Source organism: Penaeus monodon, chromosome 39 (assembly GCF_015228065.2).
Source record: "Penaeus monodon isolate SGIC_2016 chromosome 39, NSTDA_Pmon_1, whole genome shotgun sequence".
NCBI classification, from domain to species: Eukaryota; Metazoa; Arthropoda; class Malacostraca; order Decapoda; family Penaeidae; genus Penaeus; species Penaeus monodon.
In genome coordinates this window covers 33,444,578-33,469,076 of record NC_051424.1, presented here as the reverse complement: position 1 = coordinate 33,469,076, position 24,499 = coordinate 33,444,578, and the positions used below count along the sequence as shown (strand labels likewise).

The following is a 24,499-nucleotide window of genomic DNA, read 5'->3' as shown; positions in this document are numbered from 1 at the left end:
TCCCGAGGGGAGCTTTTTGGGGGGGATTAAAGAAAATTTGGGCCCCTTTGGCTGGCTGAAGGGTTTCAAAAAATTTTTGTAGAGATGGGGGAGTCGAAGGGCGGGGGGGGTGACGAAGATTTGGGGTAGTGTTGAGGGGGGTTTGCGTTATGGGGGGGTGGGCATAAGGCTGTAAAAGGGGATGGGGTGGTTGATTTGGGGGGGTTTTTGGGGGTAGGGGGGGTGTTGAAGTTGAGCATACTGGAAGAGTGGGGAAAATTTTTTTTAAAGGGGGGATTGTTGGGGTACTGTAATAGTAGGCATGGGTGAGGGGGTTTTTAAATTGCCAAATGTTTCGGGGCCGTGGGGCAAAGGAGGCCTGGGGTCAGGGGAAACGGGGGGGTTTCCCTTTGTTGGGGGGATTTGAAAAAAGGGGCAAGCCCCATTGCCCCTAAAGTGGGGGATATGTTTTCTTACTGGCCATGGAAACCTGGGGTTTTGTTGGGGGGTAAAAAAAAAGTCCACCCCTCAGGGTTCCCCTTTAGGGTTTAAAGGGTAGGTAACTAAATCAGGGGAATAAACCCTGCCCCCTGGCCCCCCAGGCCCCTTCAAAGGGCTGGCACAAAAATCCGCCTTTTTCCATCCTTTCAGCACGGCTCCCCCCCACCTTTGGGAAAGGTGGGGTACAGAAGGGTTAAATGAAGGGAAGAAAAGAAAAGTGGGGGAAAGGAAAAAAAAAAAAAACATGCAAAATTAGTTGAGTCGAGGGCTGATCCCCAAGGTTTTGGGGGTTTTTCCCCCTCCTTGGGGTTTCCCCGTTCCCCCCCCGCCCTCCAAGCCCCCCCCCGGGCCAACAACGGGGCCGGGGTTGGGGGGGGGGGTCCATTCCTAAGCTCTTCCCCCTGAAACCAAACCCAAATTTGGAAAATTTGGGGGGGGCAGGGAAGAAGTTTCCATGCCCCCCAATTTTTGTTTATTGTTTTAAAACATCAATGTTTTGTCACCAATGAAAACCCAAATTTCCCAAACAACCCCGTTTTAACCCCCCATATTAAAAAAACAATAATGTCAATTACATTATAAAAATTTATAATTTCATAAAATAAATTTCCCCCAAAAAGAAAGGGGAAAAAATGAAATAAGGGGAAAGTCAGGAGGGCCCACTTTTGAACTCCATGATGGTTAAACAGTTGTGGGGCCCTTTATGTGTATTTATTTTTTAATGAAAAGTTTTTTTCCACATCTAAGGTAAATTATTGGTATGTTCAAAATACAGCGATAGGGTGGGGCTTGGAGGGCGAAGCCCCGAAGTATAGCATTATGATACACTAATGTTGCAAAAAGGGTAAAAATGGGTTAAAGATTAGGATAAGTGGGCAGGAGGGGATGAAAAGGAAAGGGGGAGATGTTGGATTGTTTTCCTACATTAACCCCCCCCCCCCCCCCATGGAACAATAAGAAGCAAGGGATTGGGGGGGGTTACTTATATGTAGACACGTTTCACAAAATACTAGAGCACTTGCACTTGTGGCACTGGGTTAACATTATTCAGCCGAGTTATGGTATTACTTGATCTTTGATGGTGACATTTTATATAGATAATTTTGATATTAACCCTTTCCCAACTGGCAGTATTCATAGTGGCCCGGGCCCCACTGCCAGGGGCTTATATTGTCACCCTAGCATGTGCGACCACTCATGCCCAATACCAGCATCCCTTGCCTTTTCTTCGTAATACTAAGAGCCTATGTTGTATTTTCAGTTATTATTATTTTCTAAAGTCTCTATTTGCCATATTTCCTGATAAATCAAGACTAGGATATTTTTGTTGTTATATAGACTCCATAGTTGATCATTATTCGCTCTATAGTCTGAATAAAATAAGCAGTGTGTGGTTTCATGGAGTTGAAACCATAGGTTTTGTTGTATTTTTTTTTTTTCTTTTAGTATAGGAAAAATGAGAAAATGTTTAAAGTAGTTTTTATCACATTTTCAGAGGCAGAAAAATATTTTGCCATAATTGTAACATGGTGGTGTATGCATGGCCATACATACACCATAGCATGTACGAACATGCCACCCATCGGGAAAGGGTTAATGATATATATATATATGTATGCACATGCCATAGCATGGCGGGACCATCTGCCGGGGGCACGTACGACATGCCATAGAGTATGTATGGACATTCCATGATTTTTTTTTGTTACAATCATGGCAAAAGAATATTTTTTTGCCAGTGAAAGTGTGATTAAGTCGGTTTTAACACTCTCATTTTTACCATGCAACAAACCAAAAAAATGCAACAACCGACGATTTCAACTCCATGATGCCACACACTGCTTATTTTATTCGGACAATAGACCGAATAATGATCAACTATGGAGTCTATATAACAACAAAAATACCCTTCAGTCTCAATTTATCAGGAAGTTTGGCAAGTAGAGACTGTAAAAAATAATGAAAGCTGAAAATACAACATATCTTCGTAGTATTACATAGAAACGGCATGGGATGCTGGTATTTGGCATGAGTGGTCGCGCATGTTAGGGCGGCGATATAAGCCCCCGGCAGCGAGGCCCCGGCCTCTATGAATGCTACCCATCAGTTATGGGTTAACAAGGGTCTCTGCATATACTATGGGTAGGGAAAATTTAAGATTTAAACAGTTGGCAGTATTGTGAAGGATAGCCATAAATCAAGAAAAGGGGAGCATTCATTGTCATTCCAGAGAATTCTTGTGCAGACTACAAGTTTTTCCTCATATATGGTGCAATAGATTTTCTTGATAGTTATAGTATCAGAAATGGCCTCTAGCAGATGGCGAGTCTAGCAATGAAGAAAAAGCCTTACACTGGGGCAGGTTGTTCCATTACTCTTTTACTCGTGTTTATGTAATTTTATCAGTTCCTTTTATTAATTTTCTCAATTTTAGTTTTGTTATAATCAATAATTATTGCAGGGTAGTTTTTCAATTTTTGAAAGGCTAGAACTGCAATTGGTATGTAACAGATGACTCAGTGGTTGATTTTTGAGGAAAGTAAACACAATGCAGAATGCCTGTTTACAGTATTCATATAACTACCTGACTACTATTATAGTTACAGAATGGGAAAGCAGTTTTTATTTGTATTTTCCTTTTGTGATAATCTAATATTCTCTGCCACATTAGTTGTATTCCTGGGTTTTGTGGATGATGTGTAGCAGTTGAGAAGTTGTCAGCTTTCATGTATGTAATTTATGAGTTGATCTTTTAAAATTTAATGGTTGAAAAAAGTAAATAAAAATCCAGATAAGAATTGTTTGGTGTATATATATTTCATTTAAACATATTGATATTTACAAAATGGACACCAAGGATTTCTTGCATTCAGTAACATCTGCAAGGAAATCTGTAAAAATAATAATAAATACTAACACCTGTTTTGAGCCAATTATAAGGAATCTCAGATGCTCTCGGAAGCAAAAGAAATGACACTATTCTCACAAAACAGGTTTTCCTTTTTAGATGATAATCTCGGTGTCTCCGAGCTCCTCGTCTTCTGGCAGCTGAACTTTGTCGATGCTGACCAGATTTGGGTCGATCAAGGGGAGTCCCTCAGCCTCTCGTCGTCTCAGCTCTAGGTAGCCCTCACGCTGCGCCCAGTCAACCATTCTGAAACACAGGGAAGGCTTGGTCAGAGGGCTTTCTGTGGTAAATCTCCCTGAACCAGAGGATTCTGAGAACATGGGTTTTTGAAGTTTTCACCACATAATTTTATCTTTCATGAGACAGTGACTGTGTGGACCTGAGGATCTGCACATCTTAAACCATTTGACAATGCTAGACCCCTAATGGACTGCCAATATGGTCCCATTCACTTGACTTGTCTAAAACATTGTTATCCAGTCCTATTGGTTGCTAATATGACTTCCGAAGATGTCAACAGCTTGGATATAATTTAGCTATGGATTGCAAGAAAGACTATTACCAAGAAATCAAAAGCATGTTTAATACTTTTTTTTTTAAATAAATAAGATAATTTGTGACAAAGGGTGAAATACAAATAGTTATTTATACTTAATTTGTTCTGGTTTTAAAATATGAAATAACAGTGCTAGTCAATAATTAAACATTTTACCCAAACATTAAATAAATTTAAATATCAAGCAATCAAGTTTCCTATCCCAAAGCACATAGAACCCCACCCTATAGAATTGAAAAATTGTCTCATACACACAGTATGGTAAACAAATGAAGTTTAAGAGTCTGTAATGAGGAAAAAGATAAGATGACTGCTGCTGGTCACTGCCCCTTGCACCACAGACAAAATACAATGATGCTGTGTAATGTGCTCACAAGAAATTAACCCCAGAGGAAATAAAGTAATGGGGAGGGTCTGTTACTATTTTTTTTTTTAACCTGTTGGATCATCTTAAGTCGCCAGAAATCACCAGAGTTTATCCAACTCAGGGATTTCCCGGCAGTGAGGGATAAATAACAGAAGAGGAGGAGAAGAGAGAGAGATAGGGGAAAGAAGGAGGAGGAGGAGGAGGAGGAGGAGGAGGAGGAGAAGAAGAAGAAGAAGAAGAAGAAGAAGAAGAAGAAGAAGAAGAAGAAGAAGAGAGATAGATAGGGGAAAGGATGAGGATGAAGAAGAGGATGAGGAGAGAGAGCAGAGAGAAGGGGAAAGGAGGAGGAGGAGGGAAGAGGAGATAGAAGGAGAGGAGGAAAGGAGGAGAGAGAGAGGAGAGAGGGGAAAAGGAGGAGGAGGAGAGAGAGGAGGAGGAGGAGGAGGAGGAGGAGGAGGAGGAGAGGAGAGGGGAGGAGGAGAGGAGAGGGGAAAGGAGAGAGGGAGAGAGATAGGGGAAAGGAGGAGGGGAGGATAGTAGGATAGGAAAGAGGTAGAGTGATGAGGAGGTAAGAGGTATGCAGGGAGTTTAATTGAGGAGATGAGAGGTAGGGAAGAGGAGGAGGGATGAGTGAGGAGAGAGGAAAAAGGAGAGCGAGAGGTAAAGAGATAGGGGAAAGGAGAGGAGAGAAGGGAAGAGTGAGAGAGGAGGAGGAAGATGGAGGAAGAGTGAGATGAGAGGGTGAGAGTGGAGATGAGGAGGAGTGAGGAGGAGGAAAGAGGATGAGAAGAAAGGTGAAAAGAGAGAGAGAGAAAGGAGGAGGAGAATGGAAAGAGGAGTGAGAAGGACAGAGAGGGATGTGGAGGAGGAGGGAGAGGAGGAGAGAAGAGAGAAAGAGAGAGACGGTAGGAGAGAGAAGGAAAGGAGATGATTGAGGAGAGAAAGAGAGATGAAGAGAGAGAAGAGGAGAGAGAAGAGGAGGAGGAGTGAGAGGAGAGGAGAGGAAGGGGAAGAGGAGGAGGAGGACAGAGAGAAGGTAGGAAAGGAGGACGGGAGAGATGAGAGAAGGAAGGTAGGAGAGAGGAGGAGAGAGGAGAACAGAGAGAGGAAAGGTGAGTAGCAGAAGTAGAGAGGAGAGATGGAGAGGAGAAGTAAAAGGAAAGAGCAGAGAGAGAGGGGAAGGCCAGTAGCGTGAGAGGAGAGAGGAGAGGGAGAGAGAAGAGAGAGGAGGGAGAGGAAGAGAGGAGAGTAGGAAAGAGAAGAAGGAGGAGGAGGAGAGAGAGTAGGGAGAAGAGGAGGAGGGGGGGAGGAGGAGAGAGAGAGAGAGAGGAATGAGAAGAGAGAGAGAGAGAGAGAGAGAGAGAGAGAGAGAGAGAGAGAGAGGAGAGAGAGTGTGAGTGAGTGAGAGAGATACAACAGAAATCTAATAACTTTATCCTAATTAATATTTGCATCTAATAAACCAATAACTCAATACTTCCGCACCTGTAATCAGGCAAGTAGGCCCAGATGAAGCCACCAAATACGAGGCACAGTGTGACGGAGCAGAAGAAGGTCAAGTGCATCACTGTGTTGTCCAAGGTCTCTGACTCATAGCTGAAGCCCCAGCCGATCCAGTTCTGCAGGGGGAGGAAGGAGTTAAGAACCAATGACGAGAAAGTGATGAGGAAAACAGAATCACTAAAGCATAAAATTATAAACAACCTTGGATGTGATGTGGCAGAACACCTGTCTTGATTCTAAACAAAAGTGAATATAATTACTGAAAAATGATTCAATATTCTTCCAGCATGAGAGAGACAAATTAGAGACAGGCAGACAGAGACAGACACATTCAGTATAATATTAACAGTTTTAGAGCAGGACAATGTGACTTGATAAACTATGACTTTTCAATTTTGAAACTTCGTGCCAATTGAAAAGATGACAAAGAAAAAAAGTTTTTGATATAGGTATATGGTGCTTGCAATAACGTGTGTATTTTTGTTAATATTGACAAGCCATCTATTAGAAATGTGAAATTTCTGGGCACTCAATATCTCTTTGAAGATAGACAATGAAAAGGTTCATCATAAGTTAAGACCCTTTCATGTGGCTTACTGTGTAGGGAATTGTGTAGTTCAGAAGTATTGGGACGATTGTACGATTCCTGTATTGATTTGGTATGGGAGAGAGAAAACAAGGGACACACACTCATCCTACACCTTAGAGACTGACCAACCTGCTGAAATATTTTGGTTGATGTAGAATCATGTGGCACAGAGGAATTTGCGATCATCAGACCACAGTACACCATGTAGCTGAGCTTATTATAACAAAAACAAAACTTTCATATTTTTTCATACTAGGTTGACATCAAATCTCTCCCTCCTTCCACCTAAAGCCCTTCTTTTTTGGGGAGTTGACTTTGGTATATATTTACATAATGTGACTGCACTATGGTACTTGTAATAGCTCTTTTGACCTTTATCCTTCACTGGTAAGCAATCAATGTGTGTTTTTGTTAAAACTGGTGTGTCATCTATTAGAAATACTGAGCTGTATCAGAAATAAAGAAAATATGTTGCAACAGATACTGACCATGGCAATTGGGTGGGAGTGCATGGGCAGAGCCCTGACTAAGGAAATACGCTGATGGGGTAAGGGTCTCTAGGGAGTTTACTGATTCCCAGGAGTGCCCCCATGATTACTGGCTGGAATAATTGCTAAATTCATGAAAATACCATAATGTGAAAACCAAATCTGAACAAAAAATGAAAACTGGTTTCATTTTGACTATAACAGACAACATAGGCAATCTAACACTTTTCTGAAACTCTTGTAGTTATTGAGGAAAAAATAAGCGATCAGGTAAGTAAATGTATCCTTGATGACTACGCACTTTTAGAGCCATCTAATGTATGTGCAAAGAAAGTAAATAAAATCATTATACTAATTCTTTATTTTTTTTATTAAAATACTGCAAGAAACAGACAAAAATGGGTTTTGTGTCTGCATTGAACACTAACCTTGAGAGAGAGAGAGAGAGAGAGAGAGAGAGAGAGAGAGAGAGAGAGAGAGAGAGAGAGAGAGAGAGAGAGAGAGAGAGAGAGAGAGAGAGAGAGAGAGAGAGGAGAATTATATAATAATTTACTGGAGGTTATTAGGGTGGAACCCCCTCCACCCCCCCAAAAAAAAAAAGGAATAGTTTTGGGGGGAGCCAGCCCTTGAAAATTAAAAGTAATGCACAATATTAACTGCTAACACTATATTGCAATCAAAAATGATCCCATAAATTCCAGAGCCACAGTAATACTGTTTATACTGCAAATCCAGAAATGTATAAAACTCTTTGCCCCTTCTATATATGAAATGAAAATAAATCATATTATACTATTTCTAAACCAAATTAAGAAATTGTTAAACTGGAGGAAGATCAACAAGGAGAATGTGGAAACACCACATAAGACCGCCGCACTACAGACATTGATAAAAGTATTATACCTTTATAGCTTTATAGACTAGTGCTCTTAGATGTAGGCAAAGTAAACCTGGAGACACCACTGGTTGTGATATAATTAAAGGTAAAGATTGCATCACCAAGGGGGGGGGGGGAGAAGAAGACTGAAGGGGATGCAATGGAGATGAGAGGAGAAAAGGAAAGAAAAAAGTATTACTGTCTTAGTTAGCAGTACCACAATCACTTATCATCACAGGATCTAGGCCCATGTAAATGTTCTAATCAGGGGTACAAATCATAAATAGAATTGGTCAATATATATTCAAATGCATGGGCGTGGATGCTCCCCAAGCCCCGCTCTGGAGAGCAAAAGATTCACCATGTATATACTGCAGGAGAGAGTGTAGGACAGACTCAGCATCAGGCGGCCCTGCATGTCGGATGTACGTTCTACCCTGCTGTGAATGTGTGGAGGATTCTTCGTCTTCCATTGCAGGGGTTGGGTGGTGGTAGCCCCATACCTTTGATAATTTTGCAACTTATTCTGTGTATATTATGATTAGAGTGGTGTATAATACTCATATTTTAGCCCAAGTTTCTATACCTTCCCAAGCCCCTGGGGGAGGGAAGGGGGGATCAAATAAACACTAATATAAATTTCTTTGCCCTTTCTATAGGGAGGGGGGAGGGGCTTTTCGTGCATAATGACCGGGAAAACAGTATAAAAAAAAAAAAGCCACTTTTCATTTATGGAAAAAGGTCTGCAATAAGGGAGTTATAGGACAGAGAAGAGAGAAGATTGGCTCTTCATCCATGTTTACCTTGCAAGGACCAAAACAAATGTGACTCGTAACTCATTATTGCAATCTATCAAGTGGTCCATATATTGTTATGTGATTGTGAGAATGAATATTTTGCAATTAACAGCATCTATTTTCTTGAATTTATGTATGTAATACGCTCTTTTACTTTTATAATACTTCTTTTACATGTTCTGGTAATTATTTACTCTATTATGTACAATAACTTTCTGCACATGTGCGTTTTGCCACCAAGAGATTTGACAGGTCGTGCAACACCATTCATTGAGAAAAGCCGGTGAGCCATGTTTCATTTTAACCCATAACTGCCTCTAGCATTCATAGAGGCCGGGGCCTCGCTGCCGGGGGCTTGTATCGTCGCCCTAGCATGCGCGACCACTCATGCCAAATACCAGCATCCCATGCCGTTTCTTCATAATACTATGAAGATATATTGTGTTTTCAGTTTTCATTATTTTTTACAGTCTCTACTTGCCAAACTTCCTGATAAATCGAGACTGAAGGGTATTTTTGTTGTTATATAGACTACATAGTTGATCATTATTCGGTCTATAGTCCGAATAAAAGCAGTGTGCGGCATCATGGAGTTGAAATTGTCGGTTTGTTGCATTTTTTTTTGTTTGTTGCATGGTAAAAATGAGAAAGTGTTAAAACCGACTTAATCACACTTTCACTGGCAAAAAAATAATCTTTTGCCGTGATTGTAACAAAAATCATGGCATGTCCATACATACTCTATGGCATGTGCGTACGTGCCCCCGGCAGATGGTCCTGCCATGCCATGGCATGTGCGTACATGCCACCCTTCAGCAATGGGTTAAGTGTGTTGTGACGATTCCAGGTCATTTTTAAAGCCATATAGTGAATATACAGAAACAGACATAAGTATCTATCACAGCTTGATATTTGAACCCACCAAATGCCCCAAACGGGGGGAAGAAGAAGAAGAAGAAGAAGAAGAAGAAGAAGAAGTGATTAAAACCAAGCCATTGTGACCACAGATGGAAGTGACGAAACATTTCACTATATAAAGGTATGTGGTTTTTACCCCTGGCTTGTTTTATTTGTTACACAGTCTACATCTAGATTTATCTGCACTTCTTGCACCGTGTAGTTGCCAGTACATTCTGTAACTTAAACATATTCTTGCAATAACCATGTCACATTGTCTGATTTGACTTCAGTGCAAACCCATAGGAAGGTTTGCTATCTCTATACTGATCGTGTGTTAATCAGATCTACTAGTTCTTCCTTATGAGAACTTTTCAATATATGTGCAACCCTAGCAGGAGGCATCCCAAGATCTATGTTAACAGTATCTTTATCATTATCCAATTCTAAGTGTTTTTTGTTCTTGTTTTACGCATTTCTTTTCTCTATTCTTATTTCAGCCTGTTTTACCCCAAAATTTCCCTGACCTATTTCATGCCCTCCCCTGCTATTGGGACATTTGCAACGGAAATGATCATCAGATTCGTTCTCATCACACGAGAACAAATCTGATATAAATATTGTCAGGAAAGGCCTGATTGTCAGTCAGAAGAAGAAAGAAAGAAAGAAAGAAAGAAAGTTATTTCAAATGCCGTGGTTATTGTTCCGGCACCGGATCTCATCACATTGTGGCTATTCGTCTGGCATGCATGCTTTGTGCATGAACACTCACGCAATCATCAAAATAAACACTGGCGCCATATTTTGTCTTAGTCACCGTTGATGGGAAATAACAATGGATTCCACACAGGGACCGAATAATGACAAGCTGGAGATTTTCAATTGCCAATTAAAAACCATATTTTATACTTTTCTGGGGGATCATGGCCTGGAGTTCCCTGTACTATCACCCTATCTATCTCTGCTATTTATTTTCCACACGGGGACCTTTGAAAACAAACAAATTTGCAGAATACTGACAAGCTGGAGATTTTCAATTATATGGCAAACAATAAATTGCATCCTGCAATATTCCTGGGAAAATAGTTATACAGGATAGGTGTCCGACTGATAATGCTGAAAAAATATCCCAACAGACACGAGATACGACAACAAAAATCGTGAAATTGTTAGACAATTATCGCATGAGCGCAAGCGCGAGAGCGTGTTCTTGTGTGAAAGTGCTCTCTTGCAATTCGGACAAACTCTCTTTCACGGCGACAAACTTGCAAATTCATTCCCAACTTTGAAACAATCCATTGTTATCCACCATCAACAGTGGATAAGACAAAAAAGGGTGTTCATGCACAAAGCATGCATGTCGGATGAATAGCCACAATGTGATGAGATCCGGTGCTGGAACAATAACCATGGCGTATTTCAAAAGCAAAACACTCATTTGTTTTTACAACCAGTTTATCAATATCTGTAATTTCTAAAAAAAAAAAAAACCTTCCCATAACTTATTGTGCCGATATTGGCTTCAATACACTGAAAATATGCTGCAGATACTCCTATTAGTGATAATCTTGGCCCCAACAGCAAAGAGGGTATGAAAGGCGCCATGGAAATTGTGGGGTAAAATATGCATACATACAACATAGAATCAGCCACTACATTGTGACAAATGGATGCCATCCTCCACATATTCATGACAGGGTAGAGACTACGGCTGGCATGTGGGAGTGCCTGACGCAGAGTCTGTCTGTTACGGGAGCAGCACACGAGCATTCTGCAGTATAATGAGGCATTATCTTTGAATTTTATATTGCTTGTTTATCCAGCAATTTTCCCGGTCCCTCTCCTGCCCTCCTGTGCTATCAGGGCCAAGAGTGTTGTTTGCGGCATAATTCCTACATAAACATGTCCTGAGAGGCCGCGAGGAATCCAATGACACCAAAATCATCACGATCAGTTACATGAAGGTATTGTGGGGAAGGAAGGAAAAAAAAAAAAAAATAAAATAAATAATAAGTTCGTTTCTATTTCTGCAAGTCCCTCTCGTAGGTAATCGCCCTCTCTCTCTATCCCTTGACCAAAGTGGGTTTTAAACGAAAATCGAAAAATTTGGGCAGAACAGCTGATCCTCAAAACAAAGCCAAAATATTTCTAAAAAAAAAGAAAAGAAAAAAAAATCCCTCCCTCAAACTACACGAATACCCAGACAAAAGTCAACGATACAAAAATCTGGCAACAATAACAATCCAAAAAAAACAGCCCCATCCTCCCTGCCGAGAATCTGCAAAATAACAGCCCCGGACCACTCACTTTCTCCGCCACGGCCTCTGTCTGCTGCTGCGTCTTGACCTGTCCCGCGAGGGCGTCCGAGAGGTTCACGGTGTCCTTGTTCTTCTTGGAGGTGGAGATTCCCGCCGCCCTGACCAAGCGCGGCCGGAAAGCGGAGGGATTTAGGCGAATCACTCGGCCGCCGATCCTCGCCAGCGACGCCATCTTGCTCACTGCCGGGGACGGACGACGAGCCTAAAGTATTCGGCAGTTTGGGATTCGGAATGGAAAATATATAGGGATGGTTTTTTATTGTCTAAATTGGTTTTATATGTACAATTTTTTTGTGGCATGAGGATGGATTCTGATTTCATTATTAGAAATCATAGTGTATAGTGGTATTTTAAGGTTTTGTCAAGTAACAATTCTCACTGAAGGCATTTTGATAATTCAGTGACGAGTGAAAAATGATGAGTTACGAAAGGAGAACGAAGAAGGAAAAATAAAGAAAAAAATCCATAGAAATCTATATTCCCTGAGGGTAACGAACTAAAAGAATATTATCTGCTGAGTAAAAATCACTGCAATTTTTTTTTTTTTCATTTTTTTTCTTTTCTTTTCTTTTATCGCATAAATGGAAATGGACTATTAAGAAGTTCTCGGTATCATCATTATTACTATCTTTATCAATACTTAGCATTTTCTTGCAATCATGATTCCTATCACTTTGTAGTTATGATTCTCATATATTCATGATAACGGTGTTGATGATAATAATGTTGTTGGAATAATCAAAGATGGTTATTAGTATAAGGATGCTTTTATTTCATGTGCCTATGATATACCCCATATTACCTAAATTAAGGTGAAAATCTATTTTGTTAAGTTACCCATGTCAAAGTATGGTTTCTTTTATCTATACCATCCTAACGACGTTTTATATCTGAAATGTAAACAACCCTCTGTAGTACCACGTGGATGATCCTCCTCAGTACATAGTTAAGCGCAGCAACTCTGTGTCTTACTGATCCCCACAACGAGACATATTTGCACCGATCAGTCAAACGTGCTTCATACACGCAGGGAAGATGAGTTCTCCTGCCATATCAACAAATGACTGATGATTATGATTACCATAGATATTGTCAGTAATAGCGTTGCTATTATTATTATTATGATACTCATTATCGTCATCTTTAATATAATTATTAATACATCATTATCTTTATCATTATTATCAGTATCGCTGTCCATCCGTCCACAATAATTTTTAGCACCCCTGTCTGTTTCCCCCTAATCATCCTCATTATTACCTTTTTTTTTGTTTTTTTTTTTGTTTTTTTAAGGTAGGTTCATGTCTGAGCCGCCGTGGTCACAGCATGATAATTGCAGTTTCCATGTTGTGATGCTCTTGGAGTGAGTACGTGGTAGGGTCCCCAGTTCCTTTCCACGGAGAGTGCCGGTGTTACCTTTTTAGGTAATCATTCTCTCTATTTCATCCGGGCTTGGGACCAGCACTGACTTGGGCTGGCTTGGCCACCCAGGGGCTAGGTAGGCAGTCGAGGTGAAGTTCCTTGCCAAGTCACTAGTTATTACCTAGTGCTCTATTTGATGTTATACTACTCTTACCACCCTAGATACTAGAAAAAAAAAAATTCCTGCGTACAGGCCACTGGATAATAGAAATTATTCCACTCTCCCCGGAGCGAGCTCAGTGTTTGTTATAAGAATAATACGTCCAATTTTACGTGTGACTTCCCTTTCTGTATATTTCACTTTATTTCAGTATTATCTCAATTGGTTATTATAAACACATGAAATAATTTTATACATTTAATAGTGTACTTACTTATACAAGTGAATTCTCTCGTCTCCTGACGAGTCCAATTTCTCCCCTTGGAGAATAACGAAGAGCGTAGACCCTCATCTAGTGTACTTAGTATGGTCACACGGAATTCAGTACGGTTTTACCGGACTTTGGGAAATCTACCAAAGATATACCCTCACGAACGTTCTTGTTCGACGACAGGTAGTACTGACTGCGGCGCAAGTGCCACGCCAGCACTATAGATTATCACCCCTATGTCCCCGAGACAAAGTGTCTATAGTGCCCTGCAAAACACTAAAGGCTTATCCCCACCATAGGATAAACATCACACACTTTAGCTTCAATGGAATGTGGACTTCCCCTGAACTACCATTCCATTTACCATACAATCATTGGAAAATTCAAATCTATGGTGTATAGCGGTCTTACTATGTCAGGATTACCCATAAAATACCATTCCACGCTACTACCATAAGTCTGACCGTTGACATCATTATTATCAACACTGTTATTATTACAATCAGTATCATTATCTTTATCATAATTATCAATATCACCGTCCACAATAATCATTAGTTCCTCTGTCTGTTTGTCTGCCGGATCGGTAGGCTGTAGGCTGACTCAGGTGCTGTCCACAGCCTATGCCTTAGCAATAACTTTGGGGAGGCATGGGGGAAGCGTCTTTAAATCCTCTTTCAAAAAGGGTAATCAAACATGGGAACTTTTCTATTGGGTAATCAAACATCGGAACTTTTATTTCAGACACTGATGAATTCAATACTAGGACGGCTGTACGATGACCCTTCTGAACTTCATAATATAATTTGTGAAACTTAATTAATAATTAGTACTAAACCAAAGCATTACCTGCTACAAAAATATAGCTAAATCAGGTGGATTCTGTGGAAGAGAGAGAGAGAGAGAGAGAGAGAGAGAGAGAGAGAGAGAGAGAGAGAGAGAGAGAGAGAGAGAGAGAGAGAGAGAGAGAGAGAGAGAGACTGTAAGCGCCATTTCACATGCTTAGATTATTCGTGGCAATTCAAGGTGATTGATACCACTGCGTCGTACTCGCTTCACCATTTATTGGAATGCGGCCAAACCTGTAATCAATACAATATCAATCGTAAGTCAATATAATAATAATCATAGCCACTGTCATAATTCCATTCACTTTTATACCAGAACTTACAACATTACAACTACAGAAAGAATACATTTTACTGTTTGCTACGAATGTCATTACATCCTGTTACTTAAATTAAACAAAAATATACATGGGCATGTATCTACATCTATACATGTATGTGTATGGTACATACGCATAGCGGGAACAGTCAAGGTCTTTAACAGAAGTCCTCGGATCGGTCCTTATGTCCGTGTTATCAAGCCAGTAATCACTCAAACTGTTCTATAAACCAGTGATGGTCCCCCGCCATTTATTCGTCAATACTTGGGCAAGACGTAATTCAGCACATATATCAGCACGGAGGAACACGACTATGGCATTATCCTTATCGGACCCAATGAGAGAACTATCATCCCGAGCCCTAGAGAGGGGATATATACGTGATGCTGATGCCAGCAGCCACGCCGTACCGATGCTGATGACAGCGGCTACAGATGATATACGCTGATACTGATGCCAGCAGCTATGCCATGCCGATGTTGATAACAGTGGCTACAGACACTGCATGGTACAGAGTTTGGCACAATAATATAAATAATGAGAGGACTTTATAGCACACACAGACTTGTGTGAAAAAAAAAATCATATCGCACTGTTGGAGGTCCTTTGGCAGGGGAAGAGAGACTACTGGGTTACATCCATTCTTTATCAAGTTTTCTTCGCTCCATATTCCTATTCTTTACTGTGGTTCCTTCGGTATCCCTACTCTTTATTGAGGCTCCTTCGCTTTCCATTCCTATCCTTTATTCAGGATCCTTCGCCTCGCACACGTTTCGAATAGGACTAAGAAGCTCATCAGGATCTACTTTGGTTTTACCATGTGATGGGGAGGCTGACTGACCCAAAAAGTCATGGATTTTGTTTCCTTTGTAATTTATCAGTGTTATTTTATTTCAATTTAATTTTACTTCTCTCTGTTCTGTATTGCACGTAGGCCTTTCAGCTGTACATTTATCTCTCCGTCTGTCTCTTATGACTTCCTTTGATGGCTCCTCTTAGGTCACAGTGCAATAACCTGGAAGAAATGAAACAGGAATTGGTTGTTAAAAAATGGTATCTTTCTCTATACATAAAGAAAATAATTATTGAGAATATTAATTACATTTCATTCTGTTTTTTGTCCTTGTACTGTTTTCCTTACTCTTTTATTTTCATATTAAGTCTGAGTGTGACAGAGAGTTCGAGCGGTCGACAGAGAGAAATAAAATGTTTCAATCATTGTATCACAATTTCTCTTAAAATCTGCTTTAATACAAAAGAACAGGCAACAGACAGAAAATTAAGATCATCATGCGAATCCTCAGGGAAATGTGTCAGACAGACTTCAAACCAAAACCCTAAAAACCACAGAAGGAAAACTCACCTCCTCTGGATACTTTTGGTGCTTTTTTCCTTTCGACGTTAATCTGCGTTGGCCAAGATATGAAGGACCGGACGCTGATCGTCTCGCGTCGGATCAGCTCTTCTTCAATCGTCTCGAAAATTTCATCTGTCATAAAGTAAGGTGACATGAGCTCTGTGACAAAGGCTGAGGAAGGTTGAGTATGACTTCAGAATCTTAAGAGGAGAGAAGGGAACAGCACATAATGCAGACAGAATGGGATCTGCACCTACACTACGTTTAGTCTCAGAAAAGGACTAATTGGCAAGTCAACCACAACCCTGGAAGTTGTCTGACTGGCAAACTTTTTTTTCTTGTTTATTATCACTCTACTCACCTGGTTCCTCATACCTATGTGAACATACATTTGGATTTAGGAAATTTATTTACAAATATTTGTATTACTTTTCTATTAAAATTTGCTGCCTTCAACACTACATAATTATTATTTCTCTAAAGCGCTCTAGGGTAAGTAGCCATTTCTTCCTTTCATGAAAATGGACAGAGTATCGTAAGCTGGAAACACCACCTAACATAATGAGGGGGAACAACTCCTTTCCTTTTTGTAAGATGAAAACCACCCATTGCAGAAAACAGGGAAGAAAGAGCGGAACCTACCGCAGCAAGGAGGGAACACGACAAGGGCCTTCTCTGTTCGCGTGGTCAGGAGCACCTGCAGGGCGTCACACACCCACAGCCAATGTGGGGGGGAGACCTTCCGCAGGTTCAGCTTCAAGAACCCTTCGTATGGCAAGTCAAGCAGTGTGTCAGGCATGGGACAATCCAGCAGGCATATTTCTGAGAAGGAAGAGAATGGTTGTCATAGATGCAGTTTTCACAGATTTCACAAGTTTGAAGCTAAAATGCGATAATTACAACTATAATGACTGTCTTGATATAGTTATTACTCTCTTAACTAAACTGATTCATCATTCCCATTCATACACATCATAGAGAATTCAACACATGTCACAAAGGACTAAGAACTCTTACCTAGCCTATAAAGATACTTGAGATGTGGGAGCCTCCTAGCCAGAGCCCGCAGGCCTTCCCCGTCTGTTGTAACGTCTAGATTTTGAAGAACTTTTGGTAGAAGCTCTATCTCCACTTTTGTCAGGGATCCAGAGAAGTCTGAAAAGGTGGCAGGCTCAGCATTCCTTCATGACTTCATTCACGAATGATGTATTTATTTTCCTCTCTAAAAATGTTGTGCTCTGTACCTGCTGGGATTTTTCTCTTTCCTTAAAAAAAAAAAAAAAAAAAAAAAAAAAAAAAATCTAAGGAAAGAATATGTTGAAAGCAGTATTGGACGTAGGCTAGCCTGGTGATGTGTAAACAAGGGGTGTTGAATTCTGAGAGCAAAGATATATTACCTTTTTCAGGAGGAGTACTACATCACTCCCAAATACTCATCTTCAGACAATAAAGGATCACAACCCAGTAAATCAAAATACTTCAATACTGGAAAGGATATTGGACAATATTTTGATATAAGGAATTTTTTAACATCCCAGAAGAAACTAATATTTCATGGAATCTATGACCTGCAAAATTCACACAGCATGTGTGCTCGCTTTACATTTTGATTTTTGATTTTTTCACCAAATATGGAATTATTGAAAAAAAAAAGAAAATATGCTAGTAGTAAAATGCTAGTAATGATCTTTGTATACGATCCACCGGCAGATCAGCCCAATGACTTCTGTCCAGTGAAGTGTGAACTCACTCAAGTCATGAAGTTTCCGCAGGAGAGGAAGCCTCTTGAGCAAAGCCATCATCCCTTCCCTGTCAGATGAGGTTTTCAGTTTTCTGAGGCTCTCTGGGAGGAATTCCATGCCTGACGCCGCCAAAGAGCCGTTAAACTTCGTCAGTTGGGCCAAAGTTCCTTGACAATTGAATATTTTGAGACAGGTCTCAGACATGTCAGTGTCCCAAATCGACCGTATGTGAAGGCTAATTTCTATGTCCTTTTTAGCCAACTCTTCGAGAGCGCAGATTTGCTGGTTCGGTCTCAGTTCTTCTTCTTTCTTTTCCGTAAATATTTCCAGAGAGCAAGGCTTCATGTAGTCAACTAGAGGCACAAGCTCAGGCAGGTAATTCCCACCAATACTCAGGATGTCTCGCTCTTTCAGTATACTGGCACATACTTCCACTATTTTTGGATGTTGTTCTGAAACCATTACCATTTGGAATATTCTGTCACATTCTTCTAGTGATAGTTGGTCAATGTATAAGATGAAATTGATAATAGCTGTTGCAACTTTGCCTAGTAGGTCCTTATGTGACATTGCTAAAATACGAGTAATATTAAACAAAATATCTACCAATAACATTACACTCTCTGTTGATATACTAAGCCATGACAGTCGTTTTGCTTCCTCAATTCCATCTGCATAAATTTGCAATATAGGATTACTTCTCACCATGAGTTCTACAATTTCTTCATCCAGTGGTAATACCTTCATACAAATTTTTCTCCTTGTCTCAATGTCAGTCAAAGTTGGTATTTCTTGTAACTCTGCCAAATCTGGTAATTGCATTGTTGACAGCTGCGTGGTTATGTAGCCAGCAGCCCAGTACTCTTGGAACTGATTGTGTGGGAAGGACCAAATAACAGTGATAAAAAGGCCTTGTCGGGATTTCTTTGAGACCAGAAATCCAGAAAATATTTCCTTGTAAGGCAAATTTAGACTCTCACACTTTGCTTTTAATTTTTCTACTGTCTCTGACAACAGGTCATGTTCACGTGTTTTAAGGCCTTGGAGAGCAATCGCCTTCTGGAACTCATGGTATTGCTTTACTTCTTCATTGACACCATGAATGCCTTTTCTTGCCAGTCTTTCCCTGATCTTGTCCATCATAAGGGCTGTCAAATCACCGTAGATGTCTGGTGAGCTCTGACCTGGTGTCTCAACTTCACGTATGACTGCCAGTGTCAGGGTTAAAGGAATGTCCAGTGTTCCCTTTTCTAAATTAATGGTTTTCAGATTTGTGACAATCTTCTCCTTCAGTTTTTCCCTGCGAGTTGTATCTTGCACAAGTGCAGCCAGAGTACTTTCAATAAAATGTGCCCGGTCTTCCCGCCGTATCCCCCTGATTTCAACATTAATTACCTGCCTTTTATTCTTCATTATCTGAGTTAGTTCTTTTGCACAGCCTGGTCTTGTGGTTATCACAATACGCATGTTTCCTGGGTAGCATAAGAGATCAGTAATGAGTTTCTTTGCCTTTTTGCTCACCTCATCATAACCATCCAACAGAACAACAATGTTCATTGCAAGGAACAGATCAACAAAAACATCAGTAGTAAGTCCAGATCCCTGAAATGTGTTATCAAGAAGACTCATGAGTAGGTTATTCCAACTGCTGATTGTGCAGCCTCGCAGCTGTAAGTATAGTAACAGTGAAGCGTCTTGAAGTCCCTCAATTTGTGAAGGATCTTTCACCCACATCTCCAGCATGTGCTTCAGCAGCGTGGTCTTCCCTATTCCTCCTTCACCTGATATTACAATCACTTCAGGCAGGCGACCATTTCGCTGCTTAACCTGTAGCAGATTCTTGTGGGAAATGTTGCAGGGCTGATGCTTTTGTTCCTGAGATGGCGATAGAGTTGACGTATCTTCCACGATTACCAGGTTGGTGAAATTTAGACTAGGTTGGATTTTCAGATCTGGATACAGCCACTGAGCGAGAGTCACGTCCCACAATTGTGGGTAGAGACCTTGAAGTTCCTGCCGACTGTCTCTTTCTACTTTGTTCCTAAGTGCTTCTTGAAACACTTTTATTTCTTGCTGTAGTTGTGGGAAGTTATTCAGGTCACTACTTTCTAGAGGTTCTCTAACTTTCTGCAGAAGCCCTTGGAAATACTGCTTGATTTCCCAAACCTGATCACGGAATATGTGGGGATGTATTCCGCATCGGTTCCCAGCTAGTCGGAGGATTCTGGACAACAAACATTTGAGTTTTCTCAACTTTTTAAATAGCTCCTGGTCCGACATCTGCTGGACATCATTTGTGTGCGCAATGTGGTTCCTCATCAGTTTTAGTTTATGAAGCAGATGTTCCAAAGGTTGACCCGAAGGGGGAGAAGTCCAAGCAGGGTTACTGGGGTCAGCCAGTCCACACATAAGTTGAAGAATGATGTAGAGAAGAGAGATATCAAATTCCTTAAACGGGGCACCCTTTTCTAAAAGTGTCCTTTGTTCACTGTTAAACTTCCGCTTGTAGTCTGCTCTCGACTTTCCCAGACTAAGGAAATGGCTTTTAATACATGGCCTTCCTTGGTACAGCCACTCAACCACCTGCACAAACACTGCACGCCCCTTTGTGATCACAGCCACCTGGTACCGGAAGCCATTCACCGTGTGCCTTGTGAGCTGGGTTGGCCTGGAGGGTTGCTGTTGCGTTGCCATCTTAAGGTTCTGTTCTTAAGGATGTTAAAGATCTGTTCTCGTTCCCTGTCCACGCCTCAGTGCCAAAAGTCCCCTCTGCGCACATTCCAAAGCCTCTGAAAAGGGGAGAGTCTTTTGATCTGTTATGTACTTCTGAGAAATTCAATTATATTTGTCTTTTAAAGCATGTGTGTAATTAGCGTGGGAAATCTAGGATCAGCTCACATTCTTTGGGCACACCAGACCAGCCTATAATAAAGAAACACTGCCATAATAGGCATATTATCTATGCACACACATGGGCACACACACACACATACACACACACTCACACACACACACACACACACACACACACACAGAAGGAGAAAGAGAGAGAGGGAGAGAGAGAGAGAGAGAGTACAGTAAAATTATAAATTTATACTTATAATCTACAAATATAGCACTGTATAATCAATTTCCGGGTGAAAGTAATCGAAAATTAATAAAAATAGTACCGCCCATCCCTAACACATATATATATATAATGTATATATATATATATATATATATATATATCTATATATATATATATATATATATATTGATGTGTTGTGTTGTGGTGCTTCATGTGCATGGTGATGTGAAGCGATGGTGTGGTAGCCTAGATAGTGTTAAGTGTTTGCATGCCTTCTCGCTTGCAGCTTCCACCCCTGGCTAGCTCATTGCAAAAAGGGAGCAGCTTTTGCATAAGTCTCCCCTGCCAGGTCACAGCCTCTCTATCATCAAGACTTCTGCAGTGCCTCCTTGTGGCCACCCATAGGTAAATGGGCACCTTGCGGTCCCAGGCTAAATCTGTGGGGGATCTCAGAGCAGCAGGAGGCCCCAGAGGTATGGAGCTATGGCCCACCGGCATGTGGACATACCCTGGCTTCATACCAACTCCTGCCCCCTAGCCACCCTGGGGTAATGGGGCGGCTCGGGGGAGGTGGGCCTTGCCAGTCCTCCTCCCCCCAGAAAGACCCACTGGCAACGTCAAGGATAAATGGAAATGCTGGGGAGAGGGGTGTTGTCCCTCCCACCAGCAAGTAAAGGGGTTTCGGGATTTCTTTGAGGCCCAGAAATCCAGAAAATATTTCCTTGTAAGGCAAATTTAGACTCTCACACTTTGCTTTTAATTTTTCTACTGTCTCTGAAAACAGGTCATGTTCACGTGTTTTAAGGCCTTGGAGAGCATCCCCTTCTGGAACTCATGGTATTGCTTTACCTTCTTCATTGACACCATGAATGTCTTTTCTTGCCAGTCTTTCCCTGATCTTGTCCATCATAAGGGCTGTCAAATCACCGTAGATGTCTGGTGAGCTCTGACCTGGTGTCTCAACTTCACGTATGACTGCCAGTGTCGGGTTTTAAAGGAATGTCCAGTGTTCCCTTTTCTAAATTAATGGTTTTCAGATTTGTGACAATCTTCTCCTTCAGCTTTTCCCTGCGAGTTGTATCTTGTACAAGTGCAGCCAGAGTACTTTCAATAAAATGTCCCCGGGCCCTTCCCGCCGTATCCCCCTGATTTCAACATTAATTACCGGGCCTTTTTTATTCTTCATTATCTGAGTTAGTTCTTTTGCACAGCCTGGTCTTGTGGTTATCACAATACCTGTTTCCTGGGTAGCATAGAGATCAGTAATGAGTTTCTTTGCCTTTTTTGCTCACCTCATCAAAACCATCCAACAGAACAAAAATGTTCATTGCAAGGAACAGATAAACAAAAACAATCAGTAGAAAATCCAGATCCCTGAAATGGTTTATCAAGAAGACTCATGAGTAGGTTATTCCAACTGCTGATTGTGCAGCCTCGCAGCTGTAAGTATAGTAACAGTGAACGTTTTTTGAAGGGTCCCTCAATTTGTGAAGGATCTTTCACCCCACATCTCCAGCATGTGCTTCAGCAGCGTGGTCTTCCCTATTCCTCCTTCACCTGATATTACAATCATTTTCAGGCAGGCGAACCATTCGCTCTTAACCTGTAGCAGATTCTTGTGGGAAATGTTGCAGGGCTGATGCTTTTGCTCCTGAGATGGCGATGAGTTGACGTATCTTCCACGATTACCAGGTTGGTGAAATTTAGACTAGGTTGGATTTTCAGATCTGGATACAGCCACTGAGCGAGAGTCACGTCCCAAAATTGTGGGTAGAGACCTTGAAGTTCCTGCCGACTGTCCTCTTTCTACTTTGTTCCTAAGTGCTTCTTGAAACACTTTTATTTCTTGCTGTAGTTGTGGGAAGTTATTCAGGTCACTACTTTTCTAGAGGTTCTCTAATTTTCCCTGCAGAACCCCTTGGAAATACTGCTTGATTTCCCAACCTGATCACGGAATATGTGGGGATGTATTCCGCATCGGTTCCCAGCTAGTCGGAGGATTCTGGACAACAAACATTTGAGTTTTCTAACTTTTTAAATAGCTCCTGGTCCGACATCTGCTGGACATCATTTGTGTGCTGCAATGTGGTTCCTCATCAGTTTTAGTTTATGAAGCGATGTTCCAAAGGTTGACCCGAAGGGGGAGAAGTTCCAAGCAGGGTTACTGGGGTCAGCCATCCGCACATAAGTTGAAGAATGATGTAGAGAAGAGAGATATCAAATTCCTTAAACGGGGCACCCTTTTCTAAAAGTTCCTTTGTTCACCTGTTAAATTTCCCGCTTGTAGTCTGCTCTTGACTTTCCCAGACTAAAGAAATGGCTTTTAATACAGGGCCTTCCTTGGAAACAGGCCCTCAACCACCTGCACAACACTGCACGCCCCTTTGTGATCACAGCCACCTGGTCCCGGGAACCCATTCACCGTGTGCCTTGTGAGCTGGGTTGGCCTGGAGGGTTGCTGTTGCGTTGCCATCTTAAGGTTCTGTTCTTAAGGATGTTAAAGATCTGTTCTCGTTCCCTGTCCACGCCTCAGTGCCAAAAGTCCCCTCTGCGCACATTCCAAAGCCTCTGAAAAGGGGAGAGTCTTTTGGTCTGTTATGTACTTCTGAGAAATAAATTATATTTGTTTTTTAAAAAGAAATGGTTGTAATTAGTGTGGGAAATCTAGGATCAGCTCACATTCTTTGGGCACACCAGACCAGCTTATAATAAAGAAACACTGCCATAATAGACATATTATCTATGCACACACATGGGCACACACACACACACACACACACACATACACACACACTCACACACACACACAGAAGGAGAAAGAGAGAGAGGGAGAGAGAGAGAGAGAGAGAGAGTACAGTAAAATTATAAATTTATACTTATAATCTACAAATATAGCACTGTATAATCAATTTCCGGGTGAAAGTAATCGAAAATTAATAAAAATAGTACCGCCCATCCCTAATATATATATATATATATATATATATATATATATATAAAAAAAAATAATATATATATTATGTGTGTTGTGGTGTGTGTGTGGGTGCTTCATGTGCATGGTGATGTGAAGCGATGGTGTGGTAGCCTAGATAGTGTTAAGTGTTTGCATGCCTTCTCGCTTGCAGCTTCCACCCCTGGCTAGCTCATTGCAAAAAGGGAGCAGCTTTTGCATAAGTCTCCCCTGCCAGGTCACAGCCTCTCTATCATCAAGACTTCTGCAGTGCCTCCTTGTGGCCACCCATGGGTAAATGGGCACCTTGCGGTCCCAGGCTAAATCTGTGGGGGATCTCAGAGCAGCAGGAGGCCCCAGAGGTATGGAGCTATGGCCCACCGGCATGTGGACATACCCTGGCTTCATACCAACTCCTGCCCCCTAGCCACCCTGGGGTAATGGGGCGGCTCGGGGAGGGGGGGCCTTGCCAGCCCCCTCCTCCCCCCAGAAAGACCCACTGGCAACGTCAAGGATAAATGGAAATGCTGGGGAGAGGGGTGTTGTCCCTCCCACCCAGCAAGTAAGGCGGGCTGTGGGTCCCGCTGGGAGGGTAGGTGCCAACCCACCATGTAGCTTGTGGGGCAAAGCCCTCAGGAA

General features: G+C 41.4%; 2 protein-coding genes and 1 pseudogene across 2 annotated transcripts; all 3 read right to left on the bottom strand.

Annotated features, from left to right (window-relative positions):
• Positions 1 to 3,274: 3,274 nt before the first annotated feature.
• On the bottom strand, positions 3,275 to 11,986 carry LOC119597204 (NADH dehydrogenase [ubiquinone] 1 beta subcomplex subunit 11, mitochondrial-like). The gene is made up of 3 exons (XM_037946727.1): positions 11,770 to 11,986; positions 5,797 to 5,930; positions 3,275 to 3,634 (listed from the first exon to the last, which is right to left on the bottom strand). Exons 1-3 carry the CDS (start codon positions 11,950 to 11,952, stop codon positions 3,484 to 3,486), a joined length of 468 nt encoding a protein of 155 aa, XP_037802655.1. The 5' UTR covers positions 11,953 to 11,986; the 3' UTR covers positions 3,275 to 3,483.
• Positions 11,987 to 13,546: 1,560 nt separating this feature from the next.
• Positions 13,547 to 20,629, bottom strand: LOC119597613 (the record flags this gene model as incomplete). Its single annotated transcript, XM_037947204.1, is given in 5 exon segments — positions 13,547 to 15,756; positions 16,105 to 16,230; positions 16,741 to 16,920; positions 17,116 to 17,253; positions 17,849 to 20,629. Coding segments are annotated over 5 exon segments (3,150 nt in total). The 3' UTR covers positions 13,547 to 15,736.
• Positions 20,630 to 20,729: 100 nt separating this feature from the next.
• On the bottom strand, positions 20,730 to 23,479 carry LOC119597558 (annotated as a pseudogene).
• Between the last annotated feature and the right edge of the window lie 1,020 nt (positions 23,480 to 24,499).

Bases quoted from the DNA above. Each gene is read 5' to 3' on its own strand.
- LOC119597204 (XM_037946727.1), bottom strand. From the start codon at position 11,952: ATGGCGTCGCTGGCGAGGATCGGCGGCCGAGTGATTCGCCTAAATCCC. The intron at 5,931-11,769 runs GTGAGTGGTCCG...CTCCCCCTGCAG, and splicing joins CAGAGGCCGTGGCGGAGAAA to AACTGGATCGGCTGGGGCTT. The intron at 3,635-5,796 runs GTGCGGAAGTAT...CCTGTGTTTCAG, and splicing joins GCCTACTTGCCTGATTACAG to AATGGTTGACTGGGCGCAGC.